The sequence below is a fragment of the Terrapene carolina genome, unplaced genomic scaffold, assembly GCF_002925995.2.
Source record: "Terrapene carolina triunguis isolate 2854851 unplaced genomic scaffold, T_m_triunguis-2.0 Scaffold23, whole genome shotgun sequence".
Classification (NCBI taxonomy): Eukaryota; Metazoa; Chordata; order Testudines; family Emydidae; genus Terrapene; species Terrapene triunguis.
The window spans coordinates 962485-978955 of NW_020664374.1; the positions used below are offsets into that span (position 1 = coordinate 962485).

The 16471-nt window shown below is 43.0% G+C and overlaps 1 protein-coding gene across 1 annotated transcript in view; it reads right to left on the bottom strand.

The window, feature by feature from the left end:
• Positions 1-1731: 1731 nt before the first annotated feature.
• LOC113406130 (gamma-aminobutyric acid receptor subunit beta-3) overlaps positions 1732-16471 on the bottom strand; it is a 152630-nt gene continuing 137890 nt past the window's right edge. The window contains exons 8-9 of the mRNA XM_026648984.1: positions 14181-14425; positions 1732-2143 (exon numbers count right to left, since the gene is read on the bottom strand). Of these exons, the coding sequence (XP_026504769.1) occupies positions 1793-2143; positions 14181-14425 (596 nt within the window). The 3' untranslated portion in view covers positions 1732-1792. The remainder of the gene's footprint in view (positions 2144-14180; positions 14426-16471) is intronic.

Here is a 16471-nt window from a genome sequence, read left to right on the forward strand (position 1 = left end):
TTACACTGCAGCAGCATAAATATCACTTACTTGTACTTACAAACAAGTCAGATATTTTGAAAACAGAGAATATTTTAGATCAAAGGCAGACTTTTTAGGTTCATCTTATCTTGCTTACTTGGCAGTTGCATATCCACACGTTTTCCCTCCACTAATGCCTGTCAGTAGCACTCCAAACTGGAAACAACACCTGCCAAGTTCTTATTGATATCAATAGGAATTCTGTAGGCAGACAGCTGGCAGGACCCAGCCCTTAACTTCCTTTTCTATCTATGTCTACAACTGTACTATTTGGTTCTATTTATGGATGTATGTGATAAAAACAGTGTTTACAAAAAATATATCATTTTTTTCCTTAGAAAGGTCTAGTTCTGTTAAATAGTAAATTAAGTTTACAGCTCCAAAACTGGTGTATCTTTACTACTAGAACCTACTAGAGTGAAAAAGTCTGGATACTGATGAAGGAATGAATTGGAATGAAAACAAAAGTGGCCACATTTGCATAAAGAAAATGCCTGAACATGTTTAATGCTGAAACAAGACCTATTGTTTGCTATCATTTATGGTATGATCTGTGACTGGAACATACTAGCTGTATGAATTTACGTGTATATGCTATATGTACAAAATAAAATATGAAAATGCTGTTATTGAAATATTAGAAATGGTCTATTTTGCTTAAGTCTAGATAATAAAAAGTTGTAACACCACAGAAACAAAAATATGACATAGCATGCGGTCACAATAGCAAGCACAAAAAGAAAAATCTTGATAAAATATACATATATATGCATATTATGCAAATATATTTTACATTAACATACAATGTTATAAGAATGTTTGATCATGTGAATGCATGTTTAATAAAGAATATAGCTTGATGGTTTCATGTTGAATTAGCAAATAACCTGAGATGTCTTTATGCTTTCACTAGAATAATGACCTTTAAAATCTATAGCAGATGCAGAACACATTGGCAGTGGTTGAATTCTTAGCTAAATTACACTAAAAATGTGCTTGTTTTTCAGAATGACATATTAGCTGGAACCAGTCCAAGTGAAAAAATTGCACTGTACATTTTAGTACTTACAAAAAATTCCTTTCATTGCTGATGGGTATTTAAGATGGATGTTTGGAAACATTATGAATTTCTCCAAAACACTAAAGCAACACTCGCCCTATGATTAGGCTTACTTACTGCAGAAGAGAAAGCAAGCGATCACTGAAAATTGACAGGAAAAAAATCTATTACAACATATAAAAACTAGAACTGTTAGCAAGGAAAATGAATTTGGCTTGATCAAAGTAACATTGATATGCAATACAAATGACATTTTAAACTTACCAATGGAAAGGTGTCGGTTTATGGTCAACGTGTATGTCAGCTTTTACAATCAATGTTTACGAATACTGACTTGATATATGATTACAACTGTTTGAAAATTTCTATGACAGTCAAAGTGAGATTATACAATACTCAATTTTCTCAAGGCTTACTGTTTTGAGGACACCTGTCTTTCAATTTAAAAAAGTTCTTCTAATGTGCATTCTATACTGAATTGTCCATAACCTCAGAATATGTATACGTGTGTGTGTGCGTGCGTGTATATATAGAGAGTACACTTCTGTGCAAGTGTCTATATATACACACACTTCCACAATATATGTATACACACATACATGTGTATTTTATATATAATAAAAGTTCATATTATACATATATATATAAACTTGACAGGCAGAGCAATATCTCATGTATTATTATTGAAGTCTTTTAGAAAAGTACAGTCACTCAGTTAACATAATATAACCAATAAATTAAGTTGAAAAGAGAAAATGTGAATGGAAACACCACCCGCGACCATCTGTCTATGGCATTCACATCCGTTAGATCAGGGATTTTTATTTTTAGCTGTGAAGACCTCCTCCGTAAATGGCTCTTCTTGCTGTGGGGCACTGTTCTATCCATTGTACGCCTTCCAAAGCTTTCCCGATGCGCGCTTTGTTTTCTGTACTGGATTCCTGAGTTGTCAAAGGATATCGTTGAATTCCTAGCATCAGTAACGCTGGTTGTAACCTCATGGCTTGCCACTTCATTGTGAATTTCAAGAGATGTTAGCAAAATGTTTCCATGGGCATCCACCTTGTTTGCGAAAGGAAATTCACAGCGTTAGGATTCCAAACTTGTTTTCATATATAAACAAAATTGGAGACCATGTGTCTGACATTCACACAAGGTTAACCCCATTAAAATCAAACTAAATGGTACTCTTCATATACTTAAAATTAGGCACATGCTTAAGTGTTTTGCTGGATCAGGATCATAATAAAAAATAGCATATGATATGCAATTGCACATTGACCACAGCCCAACACTTTTTTCCCCCCTTAGAAAAACTCCATTTTAGAGGGTTAGGTGTAGTTCAGTAATTTATCTGCATTGCTGGGTGGGGGTGGAGAATCATGCTGACAGCTCTTGCACCATAGGGAAGTAAATAAAACTAGAATAGCTTTTCCACACTAGATTTACTACTATCCCTAGGAGACAAAGTGCACACATAAAGTCAGATGAAAGGAACAGCTCTGCTTTCATTACTGAAGTATTTCTAAGGAAATCTTGAATGCTTTACATTTTGGAACCACAGTGGACCTCTTTACAACTTTTCTGTTACACTCTCCATTCCAAAGTCATTTACACAGTTTTGTAATCAGGGCAACAGCGAAGGGATGCAGGAAGGGAAACCAGTGACTGGAGTCACAAAATGGCACTCTTTCCTTTGAGCCTGTACTGAGCCAATGATGAGCATGGTGTTGGAGGACAGGGTGTTGTTTGGAAGGGGCTGTCTTTTTGAATGATCATGAAATAAAGTTCTGATCCTTTAAGGTCATTAAAGATCCTGGGCCAGATTCACTGCTGTACTTCAATGCAGTGGAGACGGGGGAGCATCAAGGAGCCAACTGTGGTTCCTTATTCCCATGCCTCCCAGCCCAAGTGGACATTACAGTTGTTGAGAAATAGCTCTAAGTAATGCCATTGGTTTTGGGTTCCTCAGTGACCTTACATCAGTGGAGAATTGAGTATAATGGATTCCACTCTGCCACATCCCTCCATGTGTCCAATCTGTCCCTTCCCTCCCGGTATGCTGGGGATGGGGAGCAAGGCCAGAGCAGGAGTCAGCTCCAGTCCTCCACCAACTTTTTGCCAGTGAAATGCTCCTCTGTACATAAAGAAAGTTCTGTTGACCATTTAAATCCACTTTGCAGGGTCCTCCATGTCAGTTTGCGTAAGAATATTTTATTAACCCCGGTGTCCAGGCTAATTTCCAGTTCTAGTTATTAAATTTACCCAACTAAAATTCATCCTGCAATTTCAACTGCATATGATATTTTTTTTACTCTCAACCCTAAACTGTTGTGCGATCTGCAGTTTGTCCCTGACGGAAGGGGCTAGATGAGGACTGGCAGTGGGTCACTGAGGCAAGGTGGGCTTAGGGGGTTGGGGTTCCCCTGGGAGGGGAGACCCAGAGTGTGGGGGCACTGCTGTGGGGCAGCACCCCAAGGTATGGGGCACCAGAGTCTGTGAGGGACGTGGGGCCTGAAGTGCTATAAGTGGTGGAGATCACGAGGAAGCAGGCACTGGTAGGAAGACACTGGCCAGCAGGAGGTGCTCTGAGGCTGGAACTGAGCTAATTCCCAGACAACCAGCAGGAGGCGCCTTGGCGGGGAGTGCCCGCCATGCTACACGTGGTGGAGAATGTGGGCAACTGCGGTCCACCCCGATACAAGGGGAACTGTGGGGACTGCGAAAGTTGTGCCATTATTGAGGGATGATGGATCCCACCTACGCAGAGGTTTTCTTCACGGAAGGCTTTGGGTTCCTCAGTGACCTTACATCAGTGGAGAATTGAGTATAATGGATTCCACTCTTCCACATCCCTCCACGTGTCCAATCTGTCCCTTCCCTCCCGGTATGCTGGGGATGGGGAGCAAGGCTGGAGAGCAAGGCTGGAGCAGGAGTCAGCTCCAGTCCTCCACCAACTTTTTGCCAGTGGAATGCTCCTCTGTACATAAAGAAAGTTCTGTTGACCATTCAGGGACATGGGGCCTGAAGTGCTATAAGTGGTGGAGATCAGGAGGAAGCAGGCATGGGTAGGAAGACACCGGCCAGCAGGAGGTGCTCTGAGGCTGGAACTAAGCTAATTCCAGGATGACCAGCAGGAGGTGCTGCGGCGGGGAGTGCCCACCATGCTACACGTGGTGGAGAATGTGGGCAACTGCAGTCCACCCCTGATACAAGGGGAACTGTGGGGACTGGGAAAGTTGTGCCATTATTGAGGGATGATGGATCCCTCCTACGCAGAGGTTTTCTTCACGGAAGGTGTTTATGCCATCCCTGCTTGGGCCCTGGTGTCAGCACCCTGGCAGAAGGGGGCAGATGACCCACAAGGGAGACAGGATTCCCTGCTGCAAGGGAGCCGGGAAACCCCAGAGGGACTATGGGAGGTGCAAGGGGGCCCTCCAAGAGCAGGCCGGGCAGCTGGCAAGGGAGCAGCGGGCCCTAGTAAGACTCCTGAGATGGGAGTTTAGGAAGAGCTGCTGAGAGTGGTGGGAAAAGTCCTGCACCAGGGCCAGGAGGCCAGTGGTGGAGTACAGGGCTTGTTACGCCCGCAAGAGGCAGGGACATTTAAGGAGGGATTGTCCCTACTGGGATGGGGGCAAGGAGCCTCACCCAGAGCAGGGAAAGGGACAAGGCCCTGGGAAGGCCCACTGGGTGAGGAAACCCAGGGGACAACGGACATGTTGGCCCTGTGGGCGACAAGGACACCTGCAGTGGGAGTGCCCAGGTGCAAGGCGAAGGCCCAAGGTAGCGAAGCAGTGGGGTTAAAAAGCCTCAGTGGGGGTGAAGAAGTCCCATTTTTTCACCACAGTAACAATCTGGATCTGTTGTTTGTATGAGTATATGGAGCTGAGGTTTGCAAAAACGAATGCAAGGTAGCTAAGTCTAAGCATGGTCCATAGAATGAGGCAGTCAGCAGGAGAAGTGAAAGACACACAGAGGAGTTGTAAAGTACAACTAACATTTTTGCATACAATTGTCACTTATAATTGTCTCAGGGCCGCCGACAGGGAGAGGGGCACAAAAGGGGCGGCGACGTTAAAGCGCTGCCGCAGCACAGAACCCTCCTTAAAGTGCTGCCACAACAGTGCTTTAACGTCACTACCCCTTTTACCCCCATCGGCGGCCATGCAGGTAGGGACCTTACCGGCAGGGCCGCCGACGGCGGGGCAAAAGGGGCAGTTGTCCCGGGGCTGGTGATTTAAAAGGCCCTTTTAAAGCCCCTTTTAAATAACCGTTGGAGCCCCGGGTGGAGCGGGCCAGGCAGCGTGGATGAGCTGACTGGGGGAGGCTGACCCCAGCCCCACCCCTTCCGCCCGAGGCCCTGTCCCTCCTGGGGATCCGGAGCCAGGCCCCCGTACCAGTAACTGTTTCATTTACTTTCAGCCCTGCAGCAATGACTAAATATTCAAATTGTTAACATCTTATTTCAGAATCAATTTTACTCAAACCCCCATCTTCCCCACCTCTGAGGGATGAGAGTCCTTGCATGTGTGTGAAGTGATGGATTTTTACATTATTCTATTTAGAGACTGAGATGGATGAAAAATCAGGAAGCACCATAAATATTTTAAAAGAGGATAATTTCCAAAGGCTTGTTATTTCAAAACTATGCCTCCTATATTATTGAAACTTTAACAAAAAAAAAGTCTAAAACAAAATACAAAGACAATCTACTCTAATCAGCACTGATACAGGCTTCAACTGGAGAACTGTGTTCAGTTCTGGGTACCATACTTTGGGAAAGATGTGGACAAATAGCAGAAAGTCCAGAGGAGAGCAACAAAAATGATTAAAAGTCTAGAAAACATGACCTGTGAGGAAAGATTGAAAAAATTGGGTTTGTTTAGTCTGGAGAAGAGAAATCTGGGGTGGGACCTGATAACGGTCACCAAGTATGTGGTGATGCTGGCAGACCAGGTGCCAGCTTATACCAAGGCCTTGGGCCTCACTGAACACTGACGAATGCATAGCTGGAAACCAGTCTGGCTCACCTGTGGGTTAGTATTGTTAAAATAAATATTAGTGTTATAAAAATATGTTTTGTGTTTATACTGTATGGAATTCTTGTAGGATTCTGCATGTTGTAATCCTACATATAATATCTGTATCCCATGATATAAGGTAATGCTTAAGTGTTTGCCCGATTATGGTAAAACGTTTGTTCTGAAACTCTGTAACTCAGCAAACACTTCATCTGATGCAAAATGTTGGATTCCTACAAAAGGTTTTATCTCTTGCCCGTCAGGAAGGACTACTGAAGCCAAATGGGCCACTATGAAACAAAGACTTTGACAATTGTTCCCCCCACCCACACATGAGGAGGTTACGTGCAGAAGCATTCGCACCATCGCATGGACTCTGGGGGTGGGGGGAGAAAAAATTCCTGAACAGAAAGAATTAGGGTCTTTTTATGCTGTTTAGACTCTAACAGGAAAAGATTCCTAAACACAAGCAAGAGATCCCCAGGACTAACCTCGGTTAGCCCTAATGGACATATAGAGCTGGCACATTTTCAGCAGCTCTATCACCATCTGAAACCCAAGCCTGCACCTCATTTGTGTGTATATTTATCTGTTTTAACCTTGTAAATAACTCTCATTTCTTTTTCCTAGTTGATAACTCTTTAGTTAGTTTATTACAAGATTGGTTACAAGTCTTGTCTTTGTGTTAGATACAACGGTAGGTCTACTCAGCAACTAGACACCCACGGCTGGCCCATGCCAGCAGACTTGGGATTGTGGGGATCAGGTTGCAGGGTTGTTTCATTGCTGTGTAGACATTCTGGCTCAGGCTGGAGCTGAGCTCTAGGATCTTGCCAGGGGGAAGGTCCCAAAGCTCAGACTCCAGCCGGAGCCCAGTTGTCTACACAGCAAGGAAACATCCCCTCTGCCTGAGCCCATGAGCCAAAGTCAGCTGGCACAGGCCAACCCACGGGTTTTTCTTTGATATGTAGACACATCCTAAGGTGCAAACTGACCCAGGACAGGGACTAACCTAAATATTTTGTGATCTTTGGTGTAAAGCGACCATCTATCATAGAGTCAAGCTTGCCTGGTGGCAAGATAAATTGGAGTACGCACAGGGCCTGTCTGTGACTCCATGTTAAGGAAGTTAGAGTGCCTGAGGAGTTCACACTTGTTACTTGGTTGGTGAAATTTAGTTACAGAACTCATAACCGGATTGGGGTTTGTGCCCTTATTTTAACAGTCTGCCCAGAGGTTGGTATTCTCACTCGTGAACCGCTCCATACAGTATGACATACGTAAAAGGCTGTTACAAAGAGGAGGGTGATATATTTTTATCCTTAACCACTGAGGACAGGACAAGAAGTAATGGGCTTAAATTTCAGCAAGGGAGATTTAGGAAAAACTTTCTAACTGTAAAGGCACTTAAGCACTGGAACAAATTACCAAGGAGGTTGTGGAATCTCCATTATTGGAGGTTTTTAAAAACAATTTAGACAAACACCTGTCAGTGATGTCTAGATAATACTTAGTCCTACCTCAGTCCAGAGGACTGGACTAAAAGACCTATCAAAGCCTCTTCCAGTCCTACATTTCTATATCTATAGCTTTTGTTTTTGTTTTTTATTTGTTTGTTAAAACTTAAAGCTAAGGATCAAAATAAGGTTTATAATGGCATTCTGGTTTCACCCATGTTATATGGAGGAATACTTTGTAGTTTACCAGTAACTCTACTCAATGCAATATGCCATGTTTAAAGAATAAGTGCACTTTGCCAATCTAAAACCCTGATGTAAGATGTTTACATCTGCTAAAAACCAAGATCTCTTGTTTAACACTAGACAACAAATATATGTCAGTAAAGGAAAACAAATAACAACCACCCCGAAACTCCTGTCTAAGACCTTGTTTTATAGAAAACTGAAAATTCTCATTAATTTGACATGCTATCAGTGGTGTAAGTATGGCGGTCCGGTCTGGTCTGCCGTACAAGTAAGATATTTATAGCCAGTACGGTGTACCGAAAAGACACAGGAGGAGCAGAATGTGGGGCTGCCAGGCGGCCCCATGCCGGCAGCTCCTCCAGCACGGCTGTACTGCCCCCAGCCCTGCCCCTAGCCCTTCCACACAGCTGCGTCTCCTGTCTGGGGTCTGTATAGCAGCCCCGCTGGAGAACAGGGCTCTCCCGGGAACCAGCAGCTCGTCCAGCGTGGCCGTACTCCCCACCCCAGCCCTGTCCTCTGGTGGGGCTGTTGTACAGACCCCAAGCAGGAGACGCAGCTGCGTGGAAGGGCTGGGGGCGGTACAGACGCACCAGAGGAGCTGCTGGCATGGGGCCGCCTGGCAGCCCCACATTCTGCTCCTTTCGCCGCTGTGGTTCTAGAGAGCCTTGTGGTTCAGCAGTCTCTGGCACAGAGGGAGGAGGACAGAGCCCCTCCCCCCCAGGTAACGTGGGATGGATCATGAGGAATGGACGGGGAGAGCGTGGGGGCCCTGGGCTGGGGGTGGGAAGGAGTCACATGGGGGGGTCACATGGGGAGGTCACGTTCCCGCCCGTTAGCTGGTGTCCCCCCTTTGTGTCTCTCCCATGAGTGCAGCGCACCGGTAAGAAATGAATTCTACTTGCACCACTGTATGCCATTTAATGGAGGTATCTGTGGTGTATTGAGGACTGTGTTGAAACTGCAAACTATCATTTTAAGAGTGTGTGTGAGGGGGTAGTTTTCGGGTGTTGCTTGCAGGGGTCTACAGTGAAGTGTGGATTTGGGAGCAGTCAGTCTGGAAAGAGACAGCTTAAATCACAGTGAAGTTGTGCTTTGCTGTCTTGGGGGCAGACTATCTCTTTCTCTGTTTTGGGGTTCTTGTGTGTAATCGTTCTGAATTCTAAAATAAAGTAGCATTACACTGCAACCTCAAGAGTGTTTATGTTTTTATCTAACTTCTCTGTGTGTGTGTGCGCTGAACATAGGAGTATCATACTATTATCTAATTTATTGCTGGCCAGATCCAGGCAGATCAAAACAGGGAAATTGGTTCTTAGCCAAAAATTTGCTGTATATTAATTGTTTCAACAATTGGCTTACACATGTAAAATTATCAGAAGTAGTCTAGTTACAATCCTGGTCAACCAAAACTGCCATGGTAATTTGCCAGGGCACAACAATTACTACGAGGTTTTTCAGGTATCACATTTTTCTCCTTACTGTTGCAGAATGGTATGATTTCCATGATAATGTGGTCCTAACAGAATGTCAGCGGAACCATTACATTTCCTGTACTGTGCTGGATACCTTGTGAGGTATTGTGCTGGGATCTTGACACCAAATAGGGCAAAGAGAACAAAGATGATATTTTAATTGAATATGTGCCACAACTGTGATTGGCAGGGATGCTTGAGTTGAGGGTGGCTGGCAGGGTGTTTGCCATAAGGATTCTAGGATACTGGAACATGCTCCCCCATTGATCTGAAATAGTCTGTATTTCGAGCTTCTGAGTAGGCTGCAAAAGGCATCTGTTTGACAGGATTTTTGGAGAGGGATAAGGGTATGCTTCTCACAATGATGAAGGAGTGGAAAAGAGCTTTATTGTAGGTCGCAGAGTTCCTTAAAAATGATTAGTTTAATGCTTTAGTTGTAGTACTAATTATACAGCTGTTTGGGAATTTTCCAATGAAAAATCTGTCAACAAAAAATGTAGTTACTACAAAACTGAAATTTTCTGCAGGAACATTTTAATTTTCCCTTTTTTTATTATTTTCAATCAGGAAAATCGAAAAGAAAAGGTCAGATCAAGCTGACCTGAATCAAAAGCATTTTTGTTCATGCATCTGGATTGAAATGTTTTATTTCAGGTCAATTTGACATTAATCTTTGTCTTCCTGAGCTGCTGTGGTGCATCATAAGGGCTGTAGTTCGGGTATCTCCATTCTCCTCTATGGGCTCCCTGCCTGAACTACATCTCCCATGATACCTTGTGGTCTTTCAGTTTGAAGCACTGTGGTGAATTATGGGAATCCCATTATCTTGAATCATCATGAAAGATGTAGTTCAGCTGAGGAACCCAGTGTATAGATAAGAGAGAGGTCATGAGGCACCTAAACTACAACTCCCATGAGGCACAATGGCAGCTTATGTGGACACAATTCAATGCTGAACTGATCTGAAGGCAAAATATTTTGGCATTTCTGAATGAAAATTTTTTGGGACTTTCCATTCCATGAAAAGCTTTGATATTTAGACTTTTTGTCCCAATTCTAAATCTGACTTAATCATCAGGTAAAAGAACCTCCCAAACCAATGGATTTTAGTAGACATAACTTTTCTATTATTGAAAATATTCTTCTTGTGGGGTCAAATAAGACCATGAAACCATGCCAAGCCCTTTTGCAACATATCTAAAAGGAATATTTGCAACCAAGCTTGGCAGCGTGTATGTCAGATTTTAGTCCTACGAAATGTAAAAGCTGAGCTACAGTATAAACATCCTTCACGTTGATGCTACTACTTTCAATGGCTGGAAGGCTTCCTAGTGACAGTAATGTGGCATTCCTCTTCCTCCTCCTGTTCCCTTTGCCCAAGGGATCAAACTCAGATCCTGACCAGGAAGTTGCTCTCCCTCTAGCCTACAAGTTACAGCTCTCTATTTAATAATAAATAAGATGTGCAACTGATATTAATTTATTATTATTATTATTAATTATTATTATATTTTCCTTTTCCAATTGCTTGAAAATTTGTAGCCCTGAGCTTGGGGTCCGGCTGAGCTGTGCTCAATGCAGCTTGGGGCTTGGGGCCCCAGGCAGCACTATACCATCTTTATTGCCCTCATCCTGGGGCAGGCCAACTGTCGGCTTAAAGTTGTTCTGATGACCAGGGAGGAGTAGGCGCACAGTGCCCATGCCCTTCTCCCCCAGACATACACCCCCCTGTGGCAGGAGCCAAGGCATGTGGTTGATGTAGGAGTTACTACAGCATCAATATATCCTCTGATGATTCTCCCAGACAGAGGAAATCCTCATGGAACAACATCTGATGACTCTGCACTGTCCTAACAGGCTCTATGTCTTTACTTTCTGTACCAATAAACAGCATTGAATGTATGCGTTGCATGAGTTGTAACATTCAAGGTGTCTTCTAAGCTTTCCTTTAATAATTATCTCTCTACTTCCCCCATCCAAAAGGACCCTGACAGAAACAAACCTCCCTCTCTAGCACAGGAATGCTGGACACAGCTCCCTCAAAAGCCAGTCAGTGGCAGTTTTTTGGGTTAGCTAGAGGGATTACTAGTGAAACTAATACAAAGTTCTAATTTCCAGGTAGGTGTACTATCTCCCACAGTATTTGCTGACCCTCTTGCCCACAGCACTAAATCAAGCTGAGGTCTTGAACAACTGTTATGTTGTTCTCTCATTAGCCTTTCTTCCTTTTTAGTTTGACTATAAATGGAAAATAAATATTTTTCTAAAGGCTGCATGTAAGCTAGGGCTAGATTATTAAAATAAAAAAAAACACACAAACACAGTAGGTCATTAAAACATTTAGAAAAAGCTAAAAATCTGCTTGAATTCTAACCCTGAAATATATTAATATCTATGATGGTGTAAATTAAAATGTGAATTGGGCAATTCCAGTATCATTTCTGTGACAATATATAATTTGATGGTCATCTAATGGCCCCAGTTTTCAGCTGATGTAAACAAGTGTCGCTGCAGTGAAATCATTGGCTCTGTTGATTTCAATGAAGCTATAACAACCTACACCAGCTGAAGACTGGGGACAAAATGTTTAGCACATAGAATGGGAACATGCTACATTGTTTATCCTAAGTGTTTCTGAATACCAAAAAAAAACATATTCAACACGCTTACATGCTGTTTCTCCAACATTACTCAGACTTCTCTTCACAAGAGGATCCCTAAGAGGGCTATGTTGTACAGTATTCTTTCTCCTCTGGAGACCTGAATTCATATCCTGATATCAGGTCACAAGTAAAAATTAGGTTTTTTTGGTCCCCATTTGTGCACATTATTTAACGACCACAAAGTTCAGAACAATTCACAATCTCTGTGATGAGGGGCGGGGGCAAAAGTATAATAGCAAGGGAAACGTAGGTCAGGAGTGCCCTAAATTGGTGAACTATATGGGGGGAAGTGTGTACAGTGTCCATCCACACAACACCGGGCTTAAATCAGCACTATTACCACCTCACTTCTATTAGTACTAAAGATATTCACACTTCTCCTAACAATATAAAGATGGATTCGTTGATCTCATGGCAGAAGAACAGTGAGCCATGGGGAGATAGATATTGGTCTCATTTAAAAAAAGTACACTGAATGACTTAAATCACTTAAATGGATTACATTTGACAGATAGTTCGGATTGAAGAATTACCAGCGTCTATCTTAACCTCAACTACTGCCTTCATTGTGACACACTTCTTTTCCATTTCTGTCTTTTGAGGAGAGAAAATTCATTCTCCATGCTAGCTTAGTCCTAAACAATACTTGCCAACTGTGATAAAGTTTTGGTTGCATAATATGGTCAGACTACAATGGGTTCATTAGTTTAAAAAGAGTTTTACTAGGAATAAGCTCCGGATAATCAGGCACAATTCTCTGACACATTTAGAATGATATATAGTCCCAGAGTCATAAAGTGTATGTTGCAATTATTTTACATTATACAGCTACTTGAGAAACAGCTAGTTAATTTGTCAGTGTGATCACTTGTAATGATACAGGGGGTAGAATATACAGGAGTACTAAATAGTCTTGGTCAGAAACATTTAAGCATAACCATTTTTCATGGAAAATGCAGTTCCATAAAATCAAAATGCTTCACAAAATCGTATCAATCTCATTGACATTTTGTTTTAGAGAAAAACTGAAAAAAAGTTCTGACAGTGTTGAAACTGTAAATTTACAGGTTTTGTTCTGATTTGAAATGAAAACAAATTTGAAAATCTTGAAATCCTTTGCCAAATGGAATTTCCATCTTCCACACTGGCCTTGAACTCAGCTGAGTCTAGACAATACCAATACATTATATTCACCAATGTGATCTTTTTCCTATAGACTTCTGGTATCTCTTGTCATCCTGACACTCAGGTGTTTAACATTGGGATGTTGTTTGTAAAAACATGAACATAAAGCAAGCTTGCCTCTGCTCTTTTCAGGCTAGATTGGGATCTTAGGCACAGCCCTCAGCAAAGGGTGATGTGTAAATTGCACTGCTCGAGGCGGCATTGTGCCTGAGACACCCCTCTGAGGCACAGTTCCTTTGGTGCTCCCTCTTGAACTTGAGAATCAGGAGTAATCTGCTTTACAGGGTGCAGCATACTCTTTCCCTCTCCTCCCAGCTGTCCCTTGGCAGCTGCATGTTCTGTCATTCATTCACAGACAAACCTGCCTCCAAAATCTTCTTTCCTTATAAAGATAACCATGAGGGTGATCTGCTTAGGAACACTATTACAGAACTAGGCTGTGCTTTTATGCACCACCCACCAACAGTCCCAGGATGCCTTGGGCTTCAGACACCCATTTGAGGTTCAGTTCCCTTGCTACATACCCACTGCCTCCAGGGGTGAAGAGTAAAAATTTGCTGCTGGCCTACAGCAGCAGTAAATAATGCCACCACACACACTGGCTCAGCTGTGCTGACCAATGAATTAGTGGATAGGATCAATGCTCCAGCTATTTCCTGCCACTCCCTCCCCACCAACTCCAGGAGAAGGCAGTAAGTGGGCACGCCCAGACTGATGGTGTGCAAAGAGTTCTTACCTCTTCTTATTCCCTTGTGCAGCACACAGCCCAAGTCACAATCATACCTTTTGAATTTATGGCCTTGGTCTTCAGATCAATCCTAAATGTACCTCTCTTTTTGCACCCATGTTTATTTGTGGGAACAATTTATGTCATTTAGGTATCTAAATACCTCTTTAAGGATGCAGACGTGCACTCAGTTGGATACATGAAAAATTGTGCCCACAAACTGCTTGCATGAAAAGGGAGACAGGGTTTTTCTTTGTGTTTCTTCATTTTTTGTTTGTAATAGAACAAGTCACTGTATTACATTTAGGAGATTAAAGAATCCTACCCGGTTGCCTTCAAATTTTGAGCGGTCAGTGTTTGCCTTTGCTGTCTTTTCTGCAAGTTTCTTCTGCCTTTGAGGGCCTTTTCCAAAGAAGATGTAATTGACAAAGGCGTATTCAAGTAAGGCCAAGAAGACAAATACAAAGCAGCCCATAAGATACATGTCAATGGCTTTAACATAGGGAATTTTAGGCAAAGTCTCCCGAAGATGAGTGTTGATTGTTGTCATAGTCAGCACGGTTGTAATTCCTAAACAAAGAAATAGAACAGTGGGCATCTTACAAGTTTTAGCAGATCATGTTTTAGTTTTCTCTTCTGTTTTGGGAAATTTCCTTCATCAGCTTGCAGTAGCTTAAAAATACCACAAGGAAGTTAATGGCACCACGCAGGTGCAAATAAGGGCAGAATTTGGTTCAATGCATTAATATTAGGAGTCCAAATCAGGATGAGATCAAACTGATCCCTGTGTCAGGCCTTGGCATTTATAAATGTGTTCAACATACCCTGCAACATATTAAACTGTTTACCAGTCATCCCTCAAGATATGTCCAAACTGCAATTAAGCATCCACTGTGCCCATGTCTGCTGATTTGGGCATGCAGGGCTCGATTTACAGGCTGTAACATTGTGATGTAGATGTTCATGCTCGGGCTGGAGCCTGAGCTCTGGGACCTCGTGATAGGGAGGGTCCCAGAGCCCAGGCTCCAGCCCCAGCCCAAACATCTATACCACAGTTTTAGAGTCCTGAAGACCATGCCCTACGAGCCCGAGTCAGTTAACACCATGGGTGTTTAATTGCAGGGTAGACATACCTTCAAAGGCATAACCAGAGGATCTTAACCTCTAGAAGAACACAGGCCTCTTGCAGAAGTCAAAAAACAAAGCTTTTTCCTAGTGAACAAGGATCTATGAGTGAATCCCTTCCCTAGCAAGCATCTAAGCTATAGGGCCTGATACTCCATAGTACTGTAGTCATTTACACCAGTGCAGAGTGAGTGTAAAACACTATCACTCCGATTTGAGAGCATTTTACACCCACTTTGCACTAGTGTAAATGACTACACAAGGTACAGGGTCATACAGGATCAGGCTCATAGTCTTGTATGTTATGGAGCCCAAGGGGACAGGTTAAAGGTACTGGGTGGCATACTTCATAATAACTCATGCATACTGATAGTTGGCTGCTTTCTCAAAAGAACCTACCAGATTGATCTCTGGCCTCTGAAGGACAGTCTCGGTCAGTGGGAGAGAGAGACCAGTGGGGCTCTTGTGACTCCTTTGGGTGTAGCTGACTGATTGTTATTATGAGTATTTATTATTTGCATTACCGTAGCACCTAGGAGCCCCAGATGTGGACTAGGACCCCACTGTGCTAGGTGCTGTGCAAACACAGGACAAAAAGTTAGTTCCTGCCTCTAAATTGGGGTAGAACTCATGAAAGTGGGGCAATCTTTTGATACATGACTAGCCAAAAAAACAAACAATAAAACAGGCCAGCAGCCTTACCCAGTTTTCTCGCTTTCCAGGTGCCCCAAGAAGAGAATTGTATGGGCTAAGCAAGAGTGTGATATTGCTTGGTGACTTCTATCTAGCTGTTCCTGTTTATTCAATACCACAGTTCTGACGGGAATTTAAAACAGAGATATTGGTTGGCCCACTGGGAGTATTCCTCCTCTCCACTGACCTTTAAAAGGAGGCTATAATAATATGTAGTGTACCTCAATGATAATTGAGATATAGTGTATGGGATGTTTTGAAAGCACTGTCACAAGCCTAAAGGAAACTTTAATCTGAAAACATTAGGACTGGATTGTCAACCCATGTTACATCCCCATTGTCCCACTCCAGTAGGACAAAGTAGGGCAAAGGGGGCTTAAAACTGCTCTAAAAATGCATCTGGAGATTTCCAGATGGTGTCAAGTTGGTGCCACCTGCTGCCCCAACTCTGCATACTGGACCTCCATTTTGAGCAGGGGAAGGCACAGGGGCGGTGACTGTAGCATCCTACAGTCTGACAATTTCTGAGCAGCAGAATGGTTTTTAAGGACTGTTCCTGCCATGTAAGTTAGAACAGCCCTAAAACATGGGCCAAGGGATGGCTTGGTCCCTGGACAGCCCCAAGATCTGGAGTGTGTGGAAAGGTAGTTTGGAGCCACTTTACTCTGATGAGAGCTGCGCTCTAGATAAGGAACTCACTTTAGAGATTTAATGATAGTTACATTCTGCATTTGGGGGGAGAACAAAGCACGATTGACTCAATACAGAGTGACATGATTTTGGAATAAGTGAGCTTGG